The 20014-nt window shown below is 45.6% G+C and overlaps 1 protein-coding gene across 1 annotated transcript; it reads left to right on the plus strand.

The window, feature by feature from the left end:
* The first annotated feature begins 15266 nt into the window (after positions 1 to 15266).
* Positions 15267 to 19772, plus strand: NYX (nyctalopin). The gene is made up of 2 exons (XM_083170705.1): positions 15267 to 15731; positions 18369 to 19772. Exons 1-2 carry the CDS (start codon positions 15654 to 15656, stop codon positions 19770 to 19772), a joined length of 1482 nt encoding a protein of 493 aa, XP_083026831.1. The 5' UTR covers positions 15267 to 15653.
* Positions 19773 to 20014: the final 242 nt, after the last annotated feature.

Raw genomic sequence — 20014 nt, forward strand, 5'->3', positions numbered from 1 at the left:
CTATTCTCAACTCCACGCCGACGTGGATAGTGGGGGTATGAAAAGGTCGGAGGACGCGTACCGCCGCCCCTCGCGGGCTCGCTGCACTCGCCACGCTTCGGGTTCGCGTTGATCGTGGGGTGGCGTCAACTACTTTTGGGGGGACATTTCACTGTTAAGGGGTGTTTTTTGGGTTTTCTGGCCCATTTCCCATTGTTTCCTATGATGATTTGGGTAAATTGAGCCATTTAACATTGATTCCTATGGGAAATCAGGGGCATCGCGGCTAAATTGAGGCATTTAACATTGTTCCCTATGGGGAAATCGGGGGCATTGCGTCTGGACCATTTAAGCTTTTTTAGCCGCATACAACGCGACCGACGCGATATTGACTTTTTTCAATGCATTTCAATGGGAAAATCGGGGGCATCGCGTCGGTTGTGGCCGTGCTAGGAAACAAGTACCAAAAAAAGTGTTATAATTAGGAGAGGACAGTAATTTCAGAACATACTGTATATATGCATCATGTGTTTCTGTTCGCTGTATTTCAGATACAAAGCGTTGGCTGTAACATTTTTTGAAATGCTCTGCTCCAAAGTTTGTAGTAATGATTGCCAACATTTTAAATGGTAAGACCTGAATTTATTTTTTTCTATCAAATTATTTCAAAATTATTCAGTATGTCTGTGTGTGTGTGCGTGCGCGTGTGTGTGCGTGTATAGATAAATATGCATGAAAGAATAAAGTGTCTACAAGTGCCTTATATACAAATATAACAAATTTATATATTTACAAGGTATATATACCTATAACATACAGATAGGTATACTTATTTATTCATGTAGAATTGAATCATTTTACACATTTCAAAAACAACAGTAATGACCACACATAACATATATATATATATATATATATATATATATATATATATATATATATATATATATATACACACATAGATAGATATCTCAGTGGCATATGCAGGATTTTTAGCAGGGGGGTTTCCAAATGTAACCCTTAATCTCACTCCAGTGCGCTGCAGAATGGAAGTACGGAAGTGTGGGGGGAGTGGTAACAGCCATGAATAATGGATAATGTATGATATAGAGTATTAATATTTACCAGTACAGCTGGTATATAGTATAGGCTGTTTTAAACATTTAAATGAGATAAGTGGTCAGGAAAAAGGTCAAACATATTATAAATAAATATCCAATCATAATAGAACCAGTACTGCACTTTCTAAGCTCACAGTCTCCCACTTCATATAAAGACTCCTGTCTCTTCCTCCTGGCAGCTACTCCCTGGTCCATTGCGATGTTTAAGGTAGTAAATGAGGTAGTAGAAGAAGCTAATACACTGGGCATGTGCAGCAGCTCTGCTCTGTCCCTTACACTGCATGGTGTGGTGGCAGCTCTATTGAGTATATTACCTTGTATATACCAGCTGCTGTCATAATTTAAGGTACTTGCCAAGAGGAGGGGGGTTTCCGGGCAACCAGAATCCGCCACCCCCCTGCATTTGCCTATGTATCTCAGAAATAATGCCTTAATCCTGCGCAAAATCAGAGGAATAAATCAAGCCGCTTAGCTTAAACATTTTTTGCACTGTGGGGGTAATTCATTACGACTCAGAAGGTGGTGGGGGGTCTGCGCATGCTATTTGCACATGTGCAAACCCATGGAGCGAACGGCTTTGGTGAGTTTCACACTCGCCAAGCCGTTCACTCCAGAGAGGGCAGGTGGGGGGTGCACAGGGAGATGGATCAGGGGGAATCCCCAGCATTTTATGGACTTCCCTATGAAAACACTGGGTGTTCCCCTGGGAATGACAAGAGCACCTGCCCCCTCTTCGTCAGGCACCTAAGGAAATAATAGTCAGACTAGACTGATTTTTATTTCTGAATTGGAGAGAAATTAATTTAGATGATTTCTCTCCCCTATGGCCGCATGCGAGGGGATGTGTTCGGCTGCTTAGCGAGCAGTCCTGAATCAGGGCCTGTGTGTGTGCCGATCTGTGTGTGTGTGGGGGTTATAATGGTGCCTGTGCTGTCTGTCTCTGTGGGCAGGTGCCTCTGTGCTCTCTGTGGGGAGTGGTTATGGTGTCTGTGCTGTTGGTGGGGGAAGGGGGGTGGTTATGGTGTCCTTGCTGTTGGTGGGGGAAGGGGGGTGGTTATGGTGTCCTTGCTGTTGGTGGGGGAAGGGGGGTGGTTATGGTGTCCTTGCTGTTGGTGGGGGAAGGGGGGTGGTTATGGTGTGTGTGTGCTGTCTTTGGGGACGAGGTGATAAGGTGATGGTACCAGTGCTGTCTGTTGGGGGGTAATGGGGTGTTGTATGGGGGTCTGACAGTCAGGATTCTGATGGTTATTAGACTGCCGGTACTCTGACAGTGGGGCGAGCGAAAAGGAGCCCCTTGCAGGTTCGCTGTGCTCAGCCTTGCTGTGGGCTCGGTGGCTCACTGCACTCGCCACAGGTTCTATTCTCCCTCTGCGGGTGGTGTGGACCCCCTTTAGAATACCACATGTAAGTCAGGATCCAGACTGTCAGGCTTTTAATAGTTGGGATTCCGATGTCGGTCTACTGACCATCGAAATCCTGATTGTCGGAAGGCCATCAGGCAACCAGAGTAATGGTGCATGTCTGTCTGTGGGGAGTTGATGGTGATGATGCCTGTGCTATCTGTGGGTGTGTGGTTGTGGTGATACTGGTGCCTGTGCTGTCTGTGTGTGTGTGTGTGTGTGGGGGGGGGGGTAATAGTGCCTGTGCTGTCTGTGGGAGTGTGTGGTAATGGAGCCTGTGGGAAGGTGGTGGTAATGGTGCCTCTGCTGTCCGTGGGCGTGGGGGATGGTAATGGTGCCTGTCCTATCTGTGTTTGTGTGCTTGGTAATGGAGCCTGTGCTGTGATGAGGGGGAGGGGGGCATGTGAGGTGATGTTGCCTGTGCAATCAGTGTGGGGATATTGGTGCCTGTGCTGTTTGTGGGGGTGCGGATAATGGTGCCTGAGCTGTCTGTGTGTGTGTGTGTGTGTCGGGGGGGGGGGGGGGGGGGGGTGCCTGAGCTTTCTGTGTGTGTCAGGTTAATGGTGCCTGTGCTGATTATTGATGTTGGCTGTGCTGTCTGTGGGTGGGGGGTAAGGGTACCCGTGCTATCTCTGTGTCTGTGTGTGTGGGGTGATGTTGCCTGTGGAGGTGGCAATGGTGCCTGTGCTGTGTGTGTGTGTGTGTGTGTGTGTGGGGTGGTGGTGGTGATACTAATGCCTCTGCTGTCTGATTGGGGGGGGGGGGGGATAATGGTGCTTGAGCTGTCTGTGTGTGTGTATGGGGGGGGGGAATGGTGCCTGATCTGTCTATGTGTGGCAGGTTAATGGTGCCTGTGCTGATGATGGGGGGGGGGGGGGCTGTGCTGTCTGTGGGACACCCTACTTCCAGTTTCTTTATTCCCCCATTTTCTCCCTATCCACTCCTTTACTTTTTACTTCAATGTCCTAATGATGGCCTCATACAGTATACATCGTCACAATGGTGCTTCAAGTTTCAAGTGCTAAAGTGAGCACGTGGTGGTAAAATATGTGTGTAAATTAGTGGGGAAGGTGGGCACTTGGGCTGGTCTGAGCTGGCCCAGGATGGGTTACATGCTGTGCAAATTGATAGTAGTGCATCATTGGTGGCATTGGGTGCAGGGTGATGCGGGGTGTACGCCACTGTCCAACACCTCTTACACTTATGTCAAGTGTATATATCAGTGGTCTCCAACCTTTTTTGGGGCGTGAGCTACTCGCGGCAAAATAAGCCACCCGAAGAGCTACTAAAATAAAAAAAAGAAAGAAATCTGCCTAATGACCAAATAATGCCCTTTACACATTATGCCACACACTGTAATGCCCCTGACACATTATGCCACACACTGTAATGCCCCTGACACATTATGCCACATACCACAATGCCCCAGACACGATATGCCACACACTGCAATGTCCAATATGCCGAATACATACCTCCCAACGCTGGAGGCAGAGGATAAGGGACATCTGCACATGCCGAAGGCCATGTCCCCAGCCTCTCTGAACAGAAGCTGTGCCATATATACACATGCCACCAGCAGTGGCAGTTACACAATGCCACCAATACCCGCACTAATGCCATAAACACAATGCCCCCCAGCAGTGCCAGATAAACATTGGCTGCCTAATTTTGGTGCCATTGTAAATAAATACTCTGGCGGTACTGTGTGTGCGTGCCATAGGCACGCGCCCAAAAATAGGTGTAGCCACATGCCATGCGGCCAATGAAAGTGGGGGTGTGATACACATACAGTATGCCCCCAATAGTGCAGTGCCAGATTTACATATATGCCCCCAATTGTGCCAGGTATGCCCCCAATAGTGCCAGATACACACATGCCTCCAATATAGTGCCAGGTATGCCACAATAGTGAAGGTATGCCCCCAATAGTACCAGGTATGCCCCCCAATAGTGCCAGGTGTGCTTCCAATAACGGCAGATACACATATGCCCCCAATATGGTGCCAGGTATGCCCCCAATAGTGGCAGATACACAAGCCCCCAATAGTGCCAGGTATGCCCCTAATAGTGGCAGATACAGGTATGCCCCCAATAGTGCCAGGTACAGGTATGCCCCCAATAGTGCCAGGTACAGGTATGCCCCCAATAGTGGCAGATACACATATGCCCCCAAAAGTGCCAGGTATGCCCCCAATAGTGCCACAATACCAGCAATACATATGCCCCAGTGCCAGAAACACATTTGCCCCAATGAATTTCCGAGCAGCAGAACAACTCACCATTGTTGTTCCTGCTGCTGCAGGGGAGAGGAGGTAGTGAATGAGGCCCTGGTGCGCCGCGGCCAGTGATCTCACGCAGTAAGAAGGTGGTCACTTTCTTGCGGCGGTGACCTCCTGCCGCCAAGCAACAACCGCTGCACGTCGGAAGGGGAGCAGCAGGAGGTTACTTTCTCATTGACCTCCTGCCGTCAGGCGAGCTACCACTTTCTACCAGGCGAGCTACCCGTCGCTCGCGAGCGACGGGTTTGCGATCCCTGGTATATATATAATGTTTTGTGGTTGTTACATCGGCCCAAAAAGGTCTACTATTGTCGCAATGGGAAATCGTTTTTTTAGGCATATTTAGTACTATAACAGAGGGAACATGTTCCATTTCTTCCAGTAACTTTGGGGGTTAGTCTGGTTTACTCACAAAGGCAATTCCTTCTCAGAGTCAAAACCATGTGCACTGCAGGTGGGGCAGATGTAACTTGTACAGAGAGAATTAGATTTGGGTGGGGTTTTATATCAAAGTGAGATCTACAGTACATTGCAGTGTAAAAATAAAGCAGTCAGTATTTTCCCTGCACAGAAAAAAAAAAAACTCAGCCAAATCTAAATCTCTGCACATGTTACATATTCCTGTAGGCCCAGGGCGGGATCTCCAGCGAACCAATGGGCCTGTCTGCCCTCCCCCCATCCAGCTCCAGGTGAAGCCACAATGGAGGCCCCAGGGCTCCTGCATTGGCGACAGTGGCAGGGGACCTCGGCCCGGCACCGCTGACTCTCCTCCCCTCTCTAGGAACTGTGCTGCTCAGTCATATGTAACCCTGTGTCTCCCCTGTCTTTTCCATCACCCTCCCAGGGTATATCTAGTGCACATCAGTATGTATCTGTATGTGTCCTATATCTATACCTATGTCCTATATCTGCACTGTCCACTGTTTACTTGTTGCCTGCCTGACTGTTGCGTCGACCAGTGGCGCCGCTGATGGCTGCCTTGGCGCTGTGCAGCTCTGCGGGCACATGTTCCCTGTGTGATAACTGTACTGCCTCTGCTATATTGGTACTTGCCTGGCTGCTGCAACGACCAGTGGAGCCGCTGATGGCTGCCTAGGCGCTGTGCAGCTCGGCGGGTATGTGTTCCCTGTGTGAAAACTGTACTGTCTCTGCTCATATAGGGGCAGATGTATTAAGCCTTAACAAGAGATAAATGCAAGGGTGATAAGGAGAGATAAACGTCCAGCCAATCACATCCTAACTGACTTTTTTCAAACACAGGCTGTAACATGGCAGTTGGCAGGTGATTGGCTGGACGTTTATCTCTCCTTAGTACCCTTTGATTTATCTCTTGTTAAAAGCTTAATACATCTGCCCCACTGTTACCTACCTGGCTGCTGCAATGACCAGTGGCGCCGCTGATGGCTGCCTAGGCATTGTGCAACGCAGCGAATTTATGTTCCCTGCAGCTATAACCCCCAGGTTATATCAAGCGTATGCCTGTATGTGTTATGTATATCTGTACTGTCACTGTTTAACTGTATTAACTTGCTGTTGCACTGCAATCCAAATCAAATTCCTAGTATATGCAAGTATACCTGGCCAATAAAGCTGATTCTGTTTCTGATCTTCTCCCACTGCAGTGCACATGGTTTTGTCCATTTGAGAAGGAATTTGCCTTTGCCAGTGAACCAGAATAAGAGCATTTGAGATTTCAGCAAACTCACTTGTCCTTCATCAGCTCATCCTCCCTGCCACTCTGGTGATTAGCATTATTTCATACCGTACTATCCATCACCACATTTCAAAGAAATATCATATTGATAGTTTCAGAAATCTGACCTTTTAGGAATTAACTAATTAATTATTTAGTTCTAAGACTTAAAATATGTCCAAAATATGCCCAGTACTGTGAAACAATCTGTGTAGGCTACTATCACTATCGGGAAAGTCAGTAAACATTTTTTTAAATCTGCATTTTTAAATATATTCAGAAAGCATAGGTAGGGCTCTATTCTTGTGTGTTTGGGGTGCTGCAAAACACCCACATTTCTATAGTTGCCATAGAAATACAAAATTTTAATTCCTCCCTAAACACTTTAAACTCCACACCCCATTTATATTATTTATAAATTCTATTTATAGATACAAATTACTATATAAAGAGAATCAAAACCATTTTGAAACCTGCCAGGAACCTGACCAATCTTAAGGTAAACTAGAGAGAAAAGGTTTTTCCTTATTGTGCTGCACCTGGAATCAATTTAAAAATTTACTTTTATTGAAAAACCAATGCAAAATAATTTAAGAAACACACAACATGTAGTGATATGGACAAAAACAATAACAGTATTTTTAAAAGGACAGGGTGACGGGCAAGTGGCGCATTCGATTTCACTTATAGGGCGGGATGTATTAAAATACATCGCCGCCCTTCGCCACCGCGATGCTGCCGCATATGTACTAACATATGCGGCTGGCATCACGGTGCGGTGACGGAGGCCCCCCGCGATACCTGTACTCTGGTGTGTGGGGGGTCTCCGTCATCTCCCTGCCGTCACGCTCTCCCCTCACGCCGGGGACAGCTAAGCATGCTGTCCCCGGCGCCTCCTCCTCCCCCCCTGTAGCCGGAAGGATGTCCGGCTGCTTCACTAGGGGGAGGAGGGGTTTACCTTCCAGGGTCCAGGAGGACCCTTCAGGAAGGTAAGCCAGAGGGGGGGTCGGCGAGGCGGCGGGTTTGCGTCGGCGGGCGGCGAAAAAGAAACCCATAGGCTTCTATAGGGTATCGCCACCCAAAGGTGGCGATACCCTTCAGTGCGGTATCATTTTTGATACATTGGAAAATGCGGTATTTTCCGCATTTTCCATTTGATACATCTCGCCCTTAGTGAATATAAAGGGTTTAACCAGTGTCTTTATTCAGTGTCTTTATTCAATCAAAGTGAAATCAAATGAGACTGTTATTGTTTTTGTCCATATCACTACATGTTGTGTGTTTCTTAAAATATTTTGCAGTGTTTTATATTGGCTGTTCAATAAAAATTAATTTTTAAATTGATTCCAGGTTTACCACATCAAGGAAAAACCTTTTCTCTCTAGTTTGTGTTTACATTTTGTTGTCCCGTGGTAGCACACCCTCATCCAATATGTCATAATAGTTTGTCTAAAATTCCTTGAAGGTCCGTAGTTCTGATTAATGTCCTGTGCGATTGGCCCCATTTCTCTCTGTGTCTCCCAATCTTAAGGCCCTATACACTAGGGCGACTTCTCAGAGCAGAGAAGTTTACCGTGATCCCCCCTTGAGCTGCCCTCCGGGACCTTCACGGAAGGCAGGATTGCATGCGATATTATATACAGTATAGTGTATGTGGTCCTTTCGTATATATAATATATATATAATATGCGTTCCCAGCCAAACCTGCCCTGCTCAAATGCGATCAGGCAGATCGGTTCTGCAGCCAGTGTGATTCACAGGCTCCGGTGTGATGCGCATGGGACAGTGCATTGCATAGGACCTTCTGTCAAATGCGTGCGATTTGGATGCTTTTTTTTTTACAAATAATCTCTGCAATCGCATTAAAAGTATCCAAAATGCATGCATATCACCTAGTGTATGGCCAGCTTTACAGAGAATAGCCCAATAATACTTCCCTGTATTCATTCATGTATTTATTTTTAAATTAACCTTTGGAAAAAAAGTAATCACTTACTGATTTATACAAATACTGATGCACATGGAAGGAAACAGCTGCCTTACTGTGAACTCTACAATAAATCCTCTGTCAGGGATTTCTCCCCTGCTCCTAATGCTCTGTTATATTGTAATCCTCAACCAGAGTCATTCCATTTCATAATGTAAACACACCACTCATGGAAGCATTAGACGCGTTGATGTAATTAAACAATACCTGTGCCATACCTATTTAATTTATCATTGTGCCCTAACCAATTATCAGCAAATATCAAAATTCTAATACTACCTATATCCATGGCTATATTTATTATGGGTGTAGGGTGTGCATTGCACTAGGACCCCTGGGTTCTGGGGGCTACACCACAAACCATGTACACTTAGGGGGTCAGGTAGTGCAGGGTGATTTCTCCGGATGAAACATCCTACTGTCTACAAAGCATGTTAGTGTGTGGTGTCCTTGCGCCCTCACCTCCCTCTTTAGTTAGTCACGGTACCAACTTGTTTTGAGCTCTTCTCATAAATGACCAGTGGCGTCCGTCCACAAGTGACACCACTGGAACTGAAGTTTCCTGAAGTCACATACCGGATTTTTATAAAAAGTTATATAGAAGAAACATAAACAGAGCCTTATTGCTGGATGATTGTTAGGGGATCTTTGCAGCTAATATCTCAGCACATACCGGGCCTGATTCATAGTCCAGCGAAATCAGATTTTTTTTTTACAATTGAGGGAGTGGTCATTACTGGAATCTGGGTGTCCATATCCAATGGCCAGCCTGTGTAGGCTTCAACCATCAAAAATTGTGAATGTTGGTTGCCATTAAAACCATCATAATTGCAACCAATGGTGCAATGATAATCCGAGGTTAAGTCTTAGACGCAACACTTGGATCTTGCAAGTGCATGCAGGGGGGCGTCTATCTCCTACAGGTGCTTCCTAATGCATTTCAATTTTAAATAAATGGAATTGCACAGATACTTCCTTGCAGCAGGGCTGTAGTTGGTCAACAAAAATCTAAGTCCATACTATCAGTACCAGACTAGAAGGGAGATGCTCCCTCTGCACATGTTACATCTCATAGGCACAAGCAGAGGGGGTTTCTGGTTGCCCAGAAACCCCCTCCTCTTGTCAAGTTCCTTAAAATATGACAACAATAATATGATCAACAGAGCTGCCACCACATTGTGCAGTGTAAGGGACAGAGCAGAGCTGCTGCACATGCCTAGCTTCTTCTACCACATTTACTGTATGTTAGGATCTGAGCCCTTGAGCATCGCAATGGACCAGAGAGCAGCTGCCAGGAGGAAGAAACAGGAGCCTTACCTGAAGTAGGAGATTGTGACCTTAGAAAATGCAATACTGGTTCTATAATGTTTGCGTATTTATTTATTATGATATTTTTAGGGCTTTTACCATTAACCCAGACTCCCGTTCTTACTCCAATGCACAGTGGGAGATTATGGATTACATTTGGAAACCCCCTCTAAAAATCCTGCATTTGCCACTGCATCTGCCCCACCTACAGTGCAGCATGGTTTTGTCCATTAGAGAAAAAAAACGCTTTGTGATCAGATAACCCCCACTTTCCCCACTAATTGCTATTGCATTGTCTTTAATTTTGTGTGTTCTCCACACCTAATAAGGCCTCCATCAAATAGGGCGAGGTATCACATGAGATACCCCGCCATCTCTCCCAGCAGCTGCCGGATGGCAGGATCGCATATGATACATTGTATGTGGTCCTTTCGCATACAATGTATCTTATGCGATCCTAGCAGGGGCTACAGGCTGCCACTAATATTCATGGCAGCCTGTAGGATCTGCGACTGCATTGCAAGGCACACATGAACAAGCCTCACATTGCAATCACAGGTAAATGACATGCGAGGTGACACTTTATGCAAACTATCGCAGCAATGGGTCAGAATCGCATTAAAATTGGCATCATTATCATTTGCTTTAAATCAGTCATGTCCAACGTTGGCCCTCCAGATGTTGTGAAACTACACATCCCAGCATGCTTTGCCACAGTTTTGCTATTAGAGAATGCTAAAACTATTGCAAAGCATGCTGGAATGTGTAGTTTCAAAACATCTGGAGGGCCAACGTTGGACATGCCTGCTTTAAATAATGTGATTTAATTGTCATGCCATGATAACTTCAATATACAATGCTAAGTAATAGGTCAACATTTTATACATAACAAGATAGTAATAATAATGACACAGAGATAATGCAAATGCAATGGTGAACACAAGAAGGATTCTGATTAGATTTTTTTCCACAAAGACCGTCTCATATTAACATCTTAACTGGGTAATCATTTTTAGCCAGTTAAATTTTATTTATTTATTATCAGTTATTTATAGCACACATGTTTTGGAGCACTTTACATAGAATATTTGGCCATTTACATCAGTCCCTATCCGAATGGAGCTTACACTCTATATTTCTTAGCACATGTACACACACACACAGTCATTCTAGGGGTAATTCTTTTGATTTGGGAGCCAATTAATCTACCTGTATATTTTTGGATTATGGTAGGAAACCAGAGCACCCGGAGGAAAACCACGCAAGTACGGGGAGAATATACAAACTCCGCACAGTTAGAGCCATGGTGGGAATCAAACCCATGACCTCAGTGCTGTGAGGCAGTAATGCTAACCATTACACCATCACTCTGAGATTGAAAACTGCTGGTAGATTATCTTCCAGCAATACTCAATAGGAGTTAACGGCTAATCAGATCAGATCCGACTATGTCAGGGAAAGCACAGCCTGGCATGGTTGCATATGATTATCAAAAGCTGGGATGATAATAATATGCACCAGTGTCGGAACTCTGGGAGGCAGTGGAGGCTCCTGCGCGCGGGCACTTCCACTCCATTGTCACAGCCAGAGTCTGTCTCTGGAGAGCAAGTATCCCTGGGTCCCCCTGAAAAGTCATGACCCCTTCCCACTTACCCGCTGCGGACCGGGTCTTTATTTCCGATCCTCAGCGCAGCTGACACACAGGCAGTGACAGACAGTGTTCAGCCGCTGCAGCACTGTTCTTTCAGTCTACAATCCTCAGGTAAAAATAAATCCCTGATAGCAGCCCTGTTTTTGTGCGGGGAGGGGGGGGGGGGGGGGGGGGGGTTGGCTTCAAAATCTATCTTGCTCCGGGAGAATTCCATGTAGTTACGCCACTGATATGCACCAATGTCTAGTCTATTCATGGGGGGGGGGGGGGAGAATCTGATTATAGTAATTTTTTATAAATTATGTTAAGTATTTAGCCAGGGGTTGATTGGGAAGGAAATTTAGCATGGAACTTTCTGGAGGCCAGGGCTGTTTATAGGACTGGGCGATATAATAATCACATGGGGCACCTGTGGTCATGGGCACTGCCTGTGTCATATAGTATTCTATGTGGTCAGGATACCCACATGCAATACTGTTGAAAATGTCCCATCCAAAATGTCTATGTGGGGGGTGGGGGGGGCATCTTTTTTAGAGTTCGCACGGAAGCCAAATTTCTTAGAAACAGCCCTGCTGTAGGCAGAGAGACAGACTCTTTTGAAGGGAGTGCCAACAGCCTACTAGTTGTACACCGTAGTGTGCGGGCTGGCAGGGATGGTGATGAGAAGTCCCACTGACAGCACTACCAAAAACAAGGATGTCATTTTCAGGTCAGCAGCTGGGCCTGCTCATTCCCAACAGCCCCTAACTGTCATGTTACAGGCTGGGTTTGAAAAATTACAGGTAAGAGCTGATTGGCTGGTTGTTTATCACTCTCCACTTTATCACTTTTTGAAGCCTGCCCTGGTTTTCATGCAGCACAGCTGGGTCCCAGAGTAAGTAGCAGGCCATGCAATGGATCCTTTACTTAAAGTGACAGAGGGGGTGAGGTATATCTGACCCAGGCAAGCGGGCACTGTCCCATTGGAGGGGCTACCTTGCTGAGGCTTATTGTGCCACAAACAAAGAAAAAAAATGCAGGGCATTAAAAATATGACCTGAGATTGGCATTCCTACTATGGACATTTGCTGTTTATGGACTTAATTTGAATTAAGGTCAGCAGCTGCAGCAAAGTAGCTGATCTCTGGCACTGATTTATGACTGTATTCTGGGTTATCATAGTGCATGTTTTACTGTGGTGAATGTCATGTGTCATGTGAATTTCAGAATATGTCAATGTTATAATATATACCTAAATACTTATATTCTATCTACATCTATTTAGCTATCCTCGTATGTATGTATTTGCAGAGACAGAGATTTTGGACCTATGCACTTATGTTATCGTGTGCATGTTTTACACAATTCTATTTAACAGCGATAGCTTTCCCATACAAAGTTACCTGGGTCCCGCATGTGGGAGCTTACATTACAAAGGGAACTTTAGAGGGCACAAGTGGAAGAGGGGAACCGAATTGTGGAAGTCAAATATTGGAGAATTATGTGAAGGGGTTGTAGGTGGAGTAAGAAGATGAGAAACACCCTGGCACACTGAAAAGGGGGCATGGCTTTGTGGTTGAGGCATCATTAAGGAGACATGACTTAGCAGGGGGAAGACTCTTATACCTCATTTATACCGCCAAAGCAACCTAGGTTATTGCTGTGTCAACCCAGGTTGATCTGCGGTGTGAAAGTACCACTAACCAAATTCCTTGGTCCAGTTACCTGGTATTTAAACCCTGGTCACAACCACGGCTCTGACCTGGGTTGCTGTGCAGTTTGAACAGATAACTCGGGTTGAGCGACCTGGGTCCCGTTGATACTATGGAGGAGGTAACACTTGGAGACAGCGTCATCTCCAAGCACTGCCTCCTCTCCCGAACACGATGACGCACCCCTCCTCGGTCTGATATCAGCAAGGGGGCAGGGTAGGTCTCAGCATTTACGGTGTGAAAGGGGTATTACAGTACTGCTGACTTCTCCTCAGTGATGAAAGCCAGGTGCTGCAGGATGTCACACTGCAGCACTAGATTCTAGTCACTGCGGTGGAGTCTGCATCTAGTGTCACTCCTTGGAAAGTATACTGAATGTAAGTAACGGTAAGAAAAACATTTTTTAAACAATATTATTTTTTATTGTGACACAAATATAAGAGGGTCCTGACACTGATTACAAGAGTCCTATTTAAAAAGAATAAAACATTCACAGGATATCCCCAGAGAACACCTGTATATACTGTATGTAGAGGGGACCAGGGCCGTGTTTTACCATGGGTTTAATGGGCAGTTGCCCAAAGGCCCCATAATCCTAGGGGCCCCGGCCATTCCACCCTTTTCTGAAAGGCCCCCTTGCTGCAGAACAGATCAAGGGGGTGCACCTCACTGATAGCTGCTGGCTCCACAGAGCATTACTGGGAGCAATGGCAGTATAGTCGAGCTATGGCTGTACTAACCAATCGTATTTGCAGCTGCTGCATGTGGGAGATGGGCCGGTATCCCTGTTATGCCGCCCGTAGTGGTCGCTGACTCGCTGAGTGTTCTGTGATGTTCAGCGATGGCGTGTCCTACTGGCTCCTGTACTGACTGACACTCTGGGCGGTATTCAATGTGAATACCTGCGAGGTGCAGCGAATCCTTTTTTGGATTCGCTGCACATTCGCCACGTTCCGGAGCCGGCGGGCTCCGGTATTCAACGTGTCAGGGGCTCGCTGCCCCTGACAGGCGAATATGAGCTCCTGCGGCGAATGCCGCAGGGAGCCTGAGGAGGGTGCCAGGCAGAGAGATGGAAGTCTCTCTGCCTGCCCCCGAACGTTTGTGGGGGGCAGGTGGGCTCCCCAGGTGCCAGGCAGCACAGGCTGCCCCCCGGGGGTGCCAGCAGGGGGCCACGTATATTCACTATACCCGATCGTAACATCGGGTGCAGTGAATATATGAATATGTAATGAGCGGCTCGGCTCCGGCGCCCCCTGCTGGCTGCTGTGTAAAAAAAAAAAAAAAAAAATTTTTTTTTTTTTTAAATTAAATATATATTCATGTGCTTACAGCACATGAATAAAAATAGCATGCCCCTCCTCAGAATAAAATTCCTGATTTTTTGACACCAAATGTAAAAAACAAAACACTTTATTTTAAAAGTTCACATTCCACTTCACCATAAAAAGATAGCGATTGCTACTAGGTGAATCATGGCGAAAAAAACCTTCAAATGTATTCGCCATGTGGTCATTGAATAGGGTGATTCACCGTTTTTGTCAAAAATTCGCCAAACAGCACAAATTCGCCATAACAACATGGCGAATCAGGCTCATTGAATACCGCCCTCTTTCTGCCAGCAGCAAAGGCAAAGTGAGGCTATGTTACTGTACATGTGTTGTTTTTTTTTAATCAATTAAATGTGAATGCTAGGTGCTATATATACTGTACCTTTGTTGCATGCAGTGCTATAAATGCACCCTTCAACTGTGTGCTGCACTAATGCAGTTTTTTTGCATAGATATTATGTCAGAGAATCACAGTGTAATTCAATAATTTTGGCAGTTCTATATCTGACGAGTCACAAAAATAAAATCTAATGGGGTCAAAACAAATAGCGATTTATTATTTATTATTATTATAATTTTATTTATAAGGCGCCACAAGTGTTTCGCAGCGCCGTACAAAGGAACAATACAGGGAGACAAAACTTGGCATAACATTGAATAAATAACAAAAATACAGTACAAATAAAGAGCACCACAGTTAAATACACATTACAGCTTAAATGTAAGTAGTGAGGACCCAATCAACATACAACTAGAGGCTTGAGGCCAATGATGGAGATGAGTATGAAGATGGTCACTGAGTGTTGGAGTAAAGGAGAGCTGTGAGTGAAATGTAAAGAGAAGTGGGCTTTGACAACAGGAGGGAAGAGGGCCCTACTCGGAGGAGCTTACAATCTAGTAGGAAGGGGAGACAGACAGATTACAAGAGGTGCAAGCGAGGGGGTGGTGGTTAGATAGCAGGATGTAAACAGGCAAGGGGTCGGAGAACCAGCTGGTTTATGCAGTGGAAGGGTACGCTTTGATGAATAGGTGAGTTTTCAGTGCCCGTTTGAAGCTTTGCAAGGTCGGGGAGAGTCTAATGGAGCGAGGGAGTGCGTTCCACTGAAGGGGTGCAGCACGGGCAAAGTCCTGTACTCTAGCATGGGAAGCAGTGATCAGGGTGGAGGAGAGACGACAGTCGTCAGCTGACCGTAGAGGGCGGGAGGGAGTATGAATGGAGATGAGGTTAGAGATATATGGAGCAATGGAATTAGAGATGGCCCTGTATGTGAGTGTGAGGTGTTTGAAGAGGATTCTGTAGGGGAATGGAAGCCAGTGCAGATTTTGTTGAAGGGGAGTAGCAGAGTTAGAGTGGCGGGAGAGGAAGATAAGCCTGGCTGCAGCATTGAGGACAGATTGGAGAGGAGCTAGTTGGGATTGAGCGAGGCCAGTGAGAAGAGCATTACAGTAGTCAAGCCGTGAGATGACTAATGAGTGGATGATCAGCTTAGTTGCACTCTGTGAGAGAAAGGGCCTGATGCGAGCAATGTTGCGTAACTGGAACCGGCAAGAATGGGCCAGGGCTTGGATGTGGGGTGCAAAGGAGAGGGAGGAGTCAAGAGTGACACCCAGGCAGCGGAGTTGGGGAACAGGGGAGATGATGGTGTTGTTAACAGTGATAGAGATATTAGTAGGGGGCATAGCTCTGGGTGGGGGAAAGATAATAAGTTCGGTTTTGTCCATATTCAGCTTCAGAAATCGCTCAGACATCCAGGTAGAGATGGCAGCAAGGCAGTTGGAAACTTGAGAGAAAACAGTGGGGGACAGATCAGGAGAGGAGAGGTAGATTTGTGTGTCATCTGCATAGAGGTGATATTGGAAGCCAAAGGAGTTAATGAGTGCACCCAGAGAGGAGGTGTACAGAGAGAACAGAATGGGGCCAAGGACAGAACCCTGAGGGACCCCGACAGGAAGGATAGAAGGTGGTGAGGTAGAGCCAGAGGCAGAGACTGAGAAGGAACGGTTGAAGAGGTAAGAGGAAAACCAGTTGAAGACTGTGCCAGAGAGGCCAATGTTTTGGAGTGTGTGGAGGAGGAGAGGGTGATCCACAGTGTCAAAGGCAGCAGATAGGTCCAAAAGGATAAGCAGGGAGAAGTGACCCTTGGATTTGGCTGACAGCAGGTCATTGGTGACTTTCACTAGGGCATTCTCAGTGGAGTGAAGTGGGCGAAAGCCAGATTGAAGGGGATCTAGGATGGAGTGGTCAGACAGGTAGCTGGTGAGACGCCTGTAAACCAGCCGTTCTAGTATTTTAGAGGCAAATGGGAGAAGAAAGATAGGGCAGTAGCTTGTGGGAGATAAAGGGTCCAGGTTAGGTTTTTTAAGAATAGGCGAGACCAGAGCGTGTTTGAAGGGTGAGGGAAAGATGCCAGTAGAAAGAGATAGGTTAAAGAGGTGAGCAAGGTGGGAGCAGCCAGTGGGGGAGAGGGAACTGAGGAGACGGGAGGGGAGAGGGTCCAAGGGACAGGTAGAGGGGGGAGAGGATGAGATAAGGGAGCGGACTTCCTCAGCTGTAGTAGGGCAGAAGGATGACAGAGTGGGGTAGTTGGTAGGGGAGGATGATTGGGGTGGGTGGGCAGCAGAGGGGGTATGGAAGGAGATATCATGTCGGATTACCTCAATTTTAGAGAGGAAGAAGGAGGCAAAGTCAGTGGCAGTGAGGGATGAAGGGAGGAGGGGTGGTGCAGGGCGAAGTAGAGTGTTGAAAGTATCAAAGAGACGTCGGGGATTGGAGGAATGGGAAGAGATGAGAGATTTGAAGAAAGATTGTTTGGTATAGGAGAGAGCAGCGCTGTAGGAGGAGAGAATAAACTTGAAATGGAGGAAGTCTTCCAGAGAGTGAGATTTCCTCCAGAGGCGTTCAGCAGAGCGTGCACATTTTTGCAAGAATCTAGTTATTTTGTTGTGCCAGGGTTGTGGTTTAGAGCGTCGAAGAGGAACAGTGTGGAGGGGGGCTACAGAGTCGAGAGCAGAGGTGAGAGAAGAGTAATAGAAAGAGGCAGCCTGGTTGGGGCAAGTCATGGTTGAGAGAGGAGAGAGGAAAGTCTCCAGGGAAGACAGGACAGTGGGGTCAAGAGACCCGAGGTTACGTCTGGTGACTGTGGGTCTGGGCAATGAGGGGAGAGGGGAGGATGAGAGGGTGAAAGAGAGCAGATTGTGGTCAGAGAGTGGGAAGGAAGAATTAGAGAAATCAGAGAGATTACAATGGTGGGTGAAGACTAGGTCAGGGGAGTGTCCGAGATTATGAGTGGGGATGGAGGTCCATTGAGAAAGTCCAAAGGAGGTGGTAAGGTCAAGAAGGTTAGAGGAGGCAGCATTATTGATGTCAATAGGAATGTTAAAGTCACAGAGGATGATAGAGGGGAGGTCAGAGGCGAGAAAGTGTTGAAGCCACGCAGCAAAGTTTTCAAGGAAAGGGGAAAATTAGGAACAATGTGTAAGCGATCTCACTAGATCGCTTAGAAAATACCCCTACATTGCTCCGTGTGTAGGGGCACAGAGCTAGTTATTAGCGGCCCCCGTGCTATCGCCAGGTCGTTAATGCCCAGCAGGCTAGATAAATCTAGTTAATTGCCGGGGTCAGGGCTAGTGTTCTCAGCAGAGTACACTGGCCCTGTTGGTCACTCAGCACACAGCGCTGACACATCACTGTGTGCTGAGGGATCTTGCTGAGTGTTCTAAGCGATCTAGCCCCACTCAGAACGCCGCTCAGCATCTACCCTATTGTAGGCCCCTTTATATTGACTCTCTTTACATTCAGTACTTAATAAATGTTCCACTGAAGAATTAAATTGTAAACCTGTGACATTTTTAAGAACCTATTTAATTTACTTACTTTTATTTACTTGACTTTTTAAGTGATTTGTCCTGCATTATAGATTTTTTATAGACTTACTGTAAGTATTGTTTGTTTTTTCTTCTTCTAGTTCTCCTTTTCATCCAGCCACTGTATGCTCTATGGGCCTGTTTCCGCTCCTGTCCATCAAGTTGTGCTTGTACTCATGAACGAAACTGTTCTGTTCTTTGTGATCGAATAGGACTAACAGAGATCCCTAATGAATTTCCATGTGAAGCATCCTTTATTAACCTAGATAAAAATAACATCAAATTTCTCTCAGAACGAGCTTTTGGGACCTTGCCCTCGTTAAAATGTCTTTCAATTAGTCACAACAACATATCCTTCATCACTCCAGGAGCTTTCAAAGGATTGCCCAACTTGATTGAACTAAAAATGGCTCATAATGAGTACATCCGTTATTTGCATACTCGCACATTCTCAGCGATAAAGAAGTTGATGAAGTTGGACTTAGCCGACTGCAATTTATTCAACATCCCAGACAGGATATTTGTTGATCTTCCATTTCTGCGTGAACTCATGTTTTTTCAAAATTATTTCCGTAGGATTCCAGGAGCTATCCGTGGTATGCAGAACTTGACTCATGTTTATCTGGAAAGTAACAGGATTGAGGCAGTGGCCTACAATTCTCTTCAGGATATACCAAATCTAAAATATCTCAACCTTCAAGACAATAAGATATATGTCATTCATGATAAGTCGTTCCAAGACTGTGATAGAATGGAGTACCTCTTTCTCAATGACAATTTATTGAATGAGTTACCAGAAAACTCCTTCATAGGACTGAAACGGTTAAAGATGCTTAATTTGGGTGGAAACTTTATTCACAATGTCTCAGGGGTTTGGTTTCAAGATCTAGTTGAATTAGAAATCCTTTATCTAGACCGGAATAATATAAGCTACATTGAGGAAGGGGCTTTTGAAAACCTTACCAGCTTGGTATCTTTACACTTAAATGGCAACAACTTGGCAACTTTACCCTTTGAGGTCTTTAAACCAGTTTATTTTATAGGAAGACTTTATCTTTTTAGGAATCCTTGGGAATGTGACTGTAGAATTGAGTGGTTAAGGGACTGGATGGAGAGCTACAAGCTGGTACGGGATATACCCTGCTCATCACCTGCATCATTGGCAGGCATTGACCTTAGTGATGTCTCCTTTAAAAAGTCCTCTGATGGTGTTTGCCTTGATCCCACAGAACCAAATGTCACTTATTATGTTCCACTTCCTACTGAAAGGCTCCAATCTACAATGGAATCCAAACTAAGCAGCCTTATATCCAGACTGCTCATGCCCAGAGCAGATCTGGGGAATATGACAGAGAGTTTTGACAACAGCACTTTTTTGATGGGAAAAGCAACAAAAAAATTGTGGTTTCCTCAATACATGATGTGGTTTATATACTCTTTTTTATGTCTTACACTAATCATATTTTAGGTTGCAAATTATATTGTAATATTTTCCTAAATTAACTAGCTAATAACAAGGTGTAATATATTTGTTCAATCCTAGATTATATGGACTGCTCACTGGTAAAACTGTGGTCGAAGCTTAACATTTTAGAGCTCTGCACAAAATGTGAATACTTTCTAAGCAGCTCTAATAAGAAGTTTCGATATATCCTACAATCTTCAGTCCATGGGACCGATGAAGGACTCATACACACTACCCGATGCTGG

This window comes from Crinia signifera, chromosome 2 (genome assembly GCF_055691185.1).
Source record: "Crinia signifera chromosome 2, ASM5569118v1, whole genome shotgun sequence".
In the NCBI taxonomy this organism is placed as follows: domain Eukaryota; kingdom Metazoa; phylum Chordata; class Amphibia; order Anura; family Myobatrachidae; genus Crinia; species Crinia signifera.

Coding starts and splice junctions, on each gene's coding strand:
- NYX (XM_083170705.1), top strand. CDS start 15,654: ATGGAGATGAGGTTAGAGATATATGGAGCAATGGAATTAGAGATGGCC. Junction 15,732..18,368: donor GTGTGAGGTGTTTGAAGAGG/ATTCTGTAGGGG, acceptor GATTTTTTATAG/ACTTACTGTAAGTATTGTTT.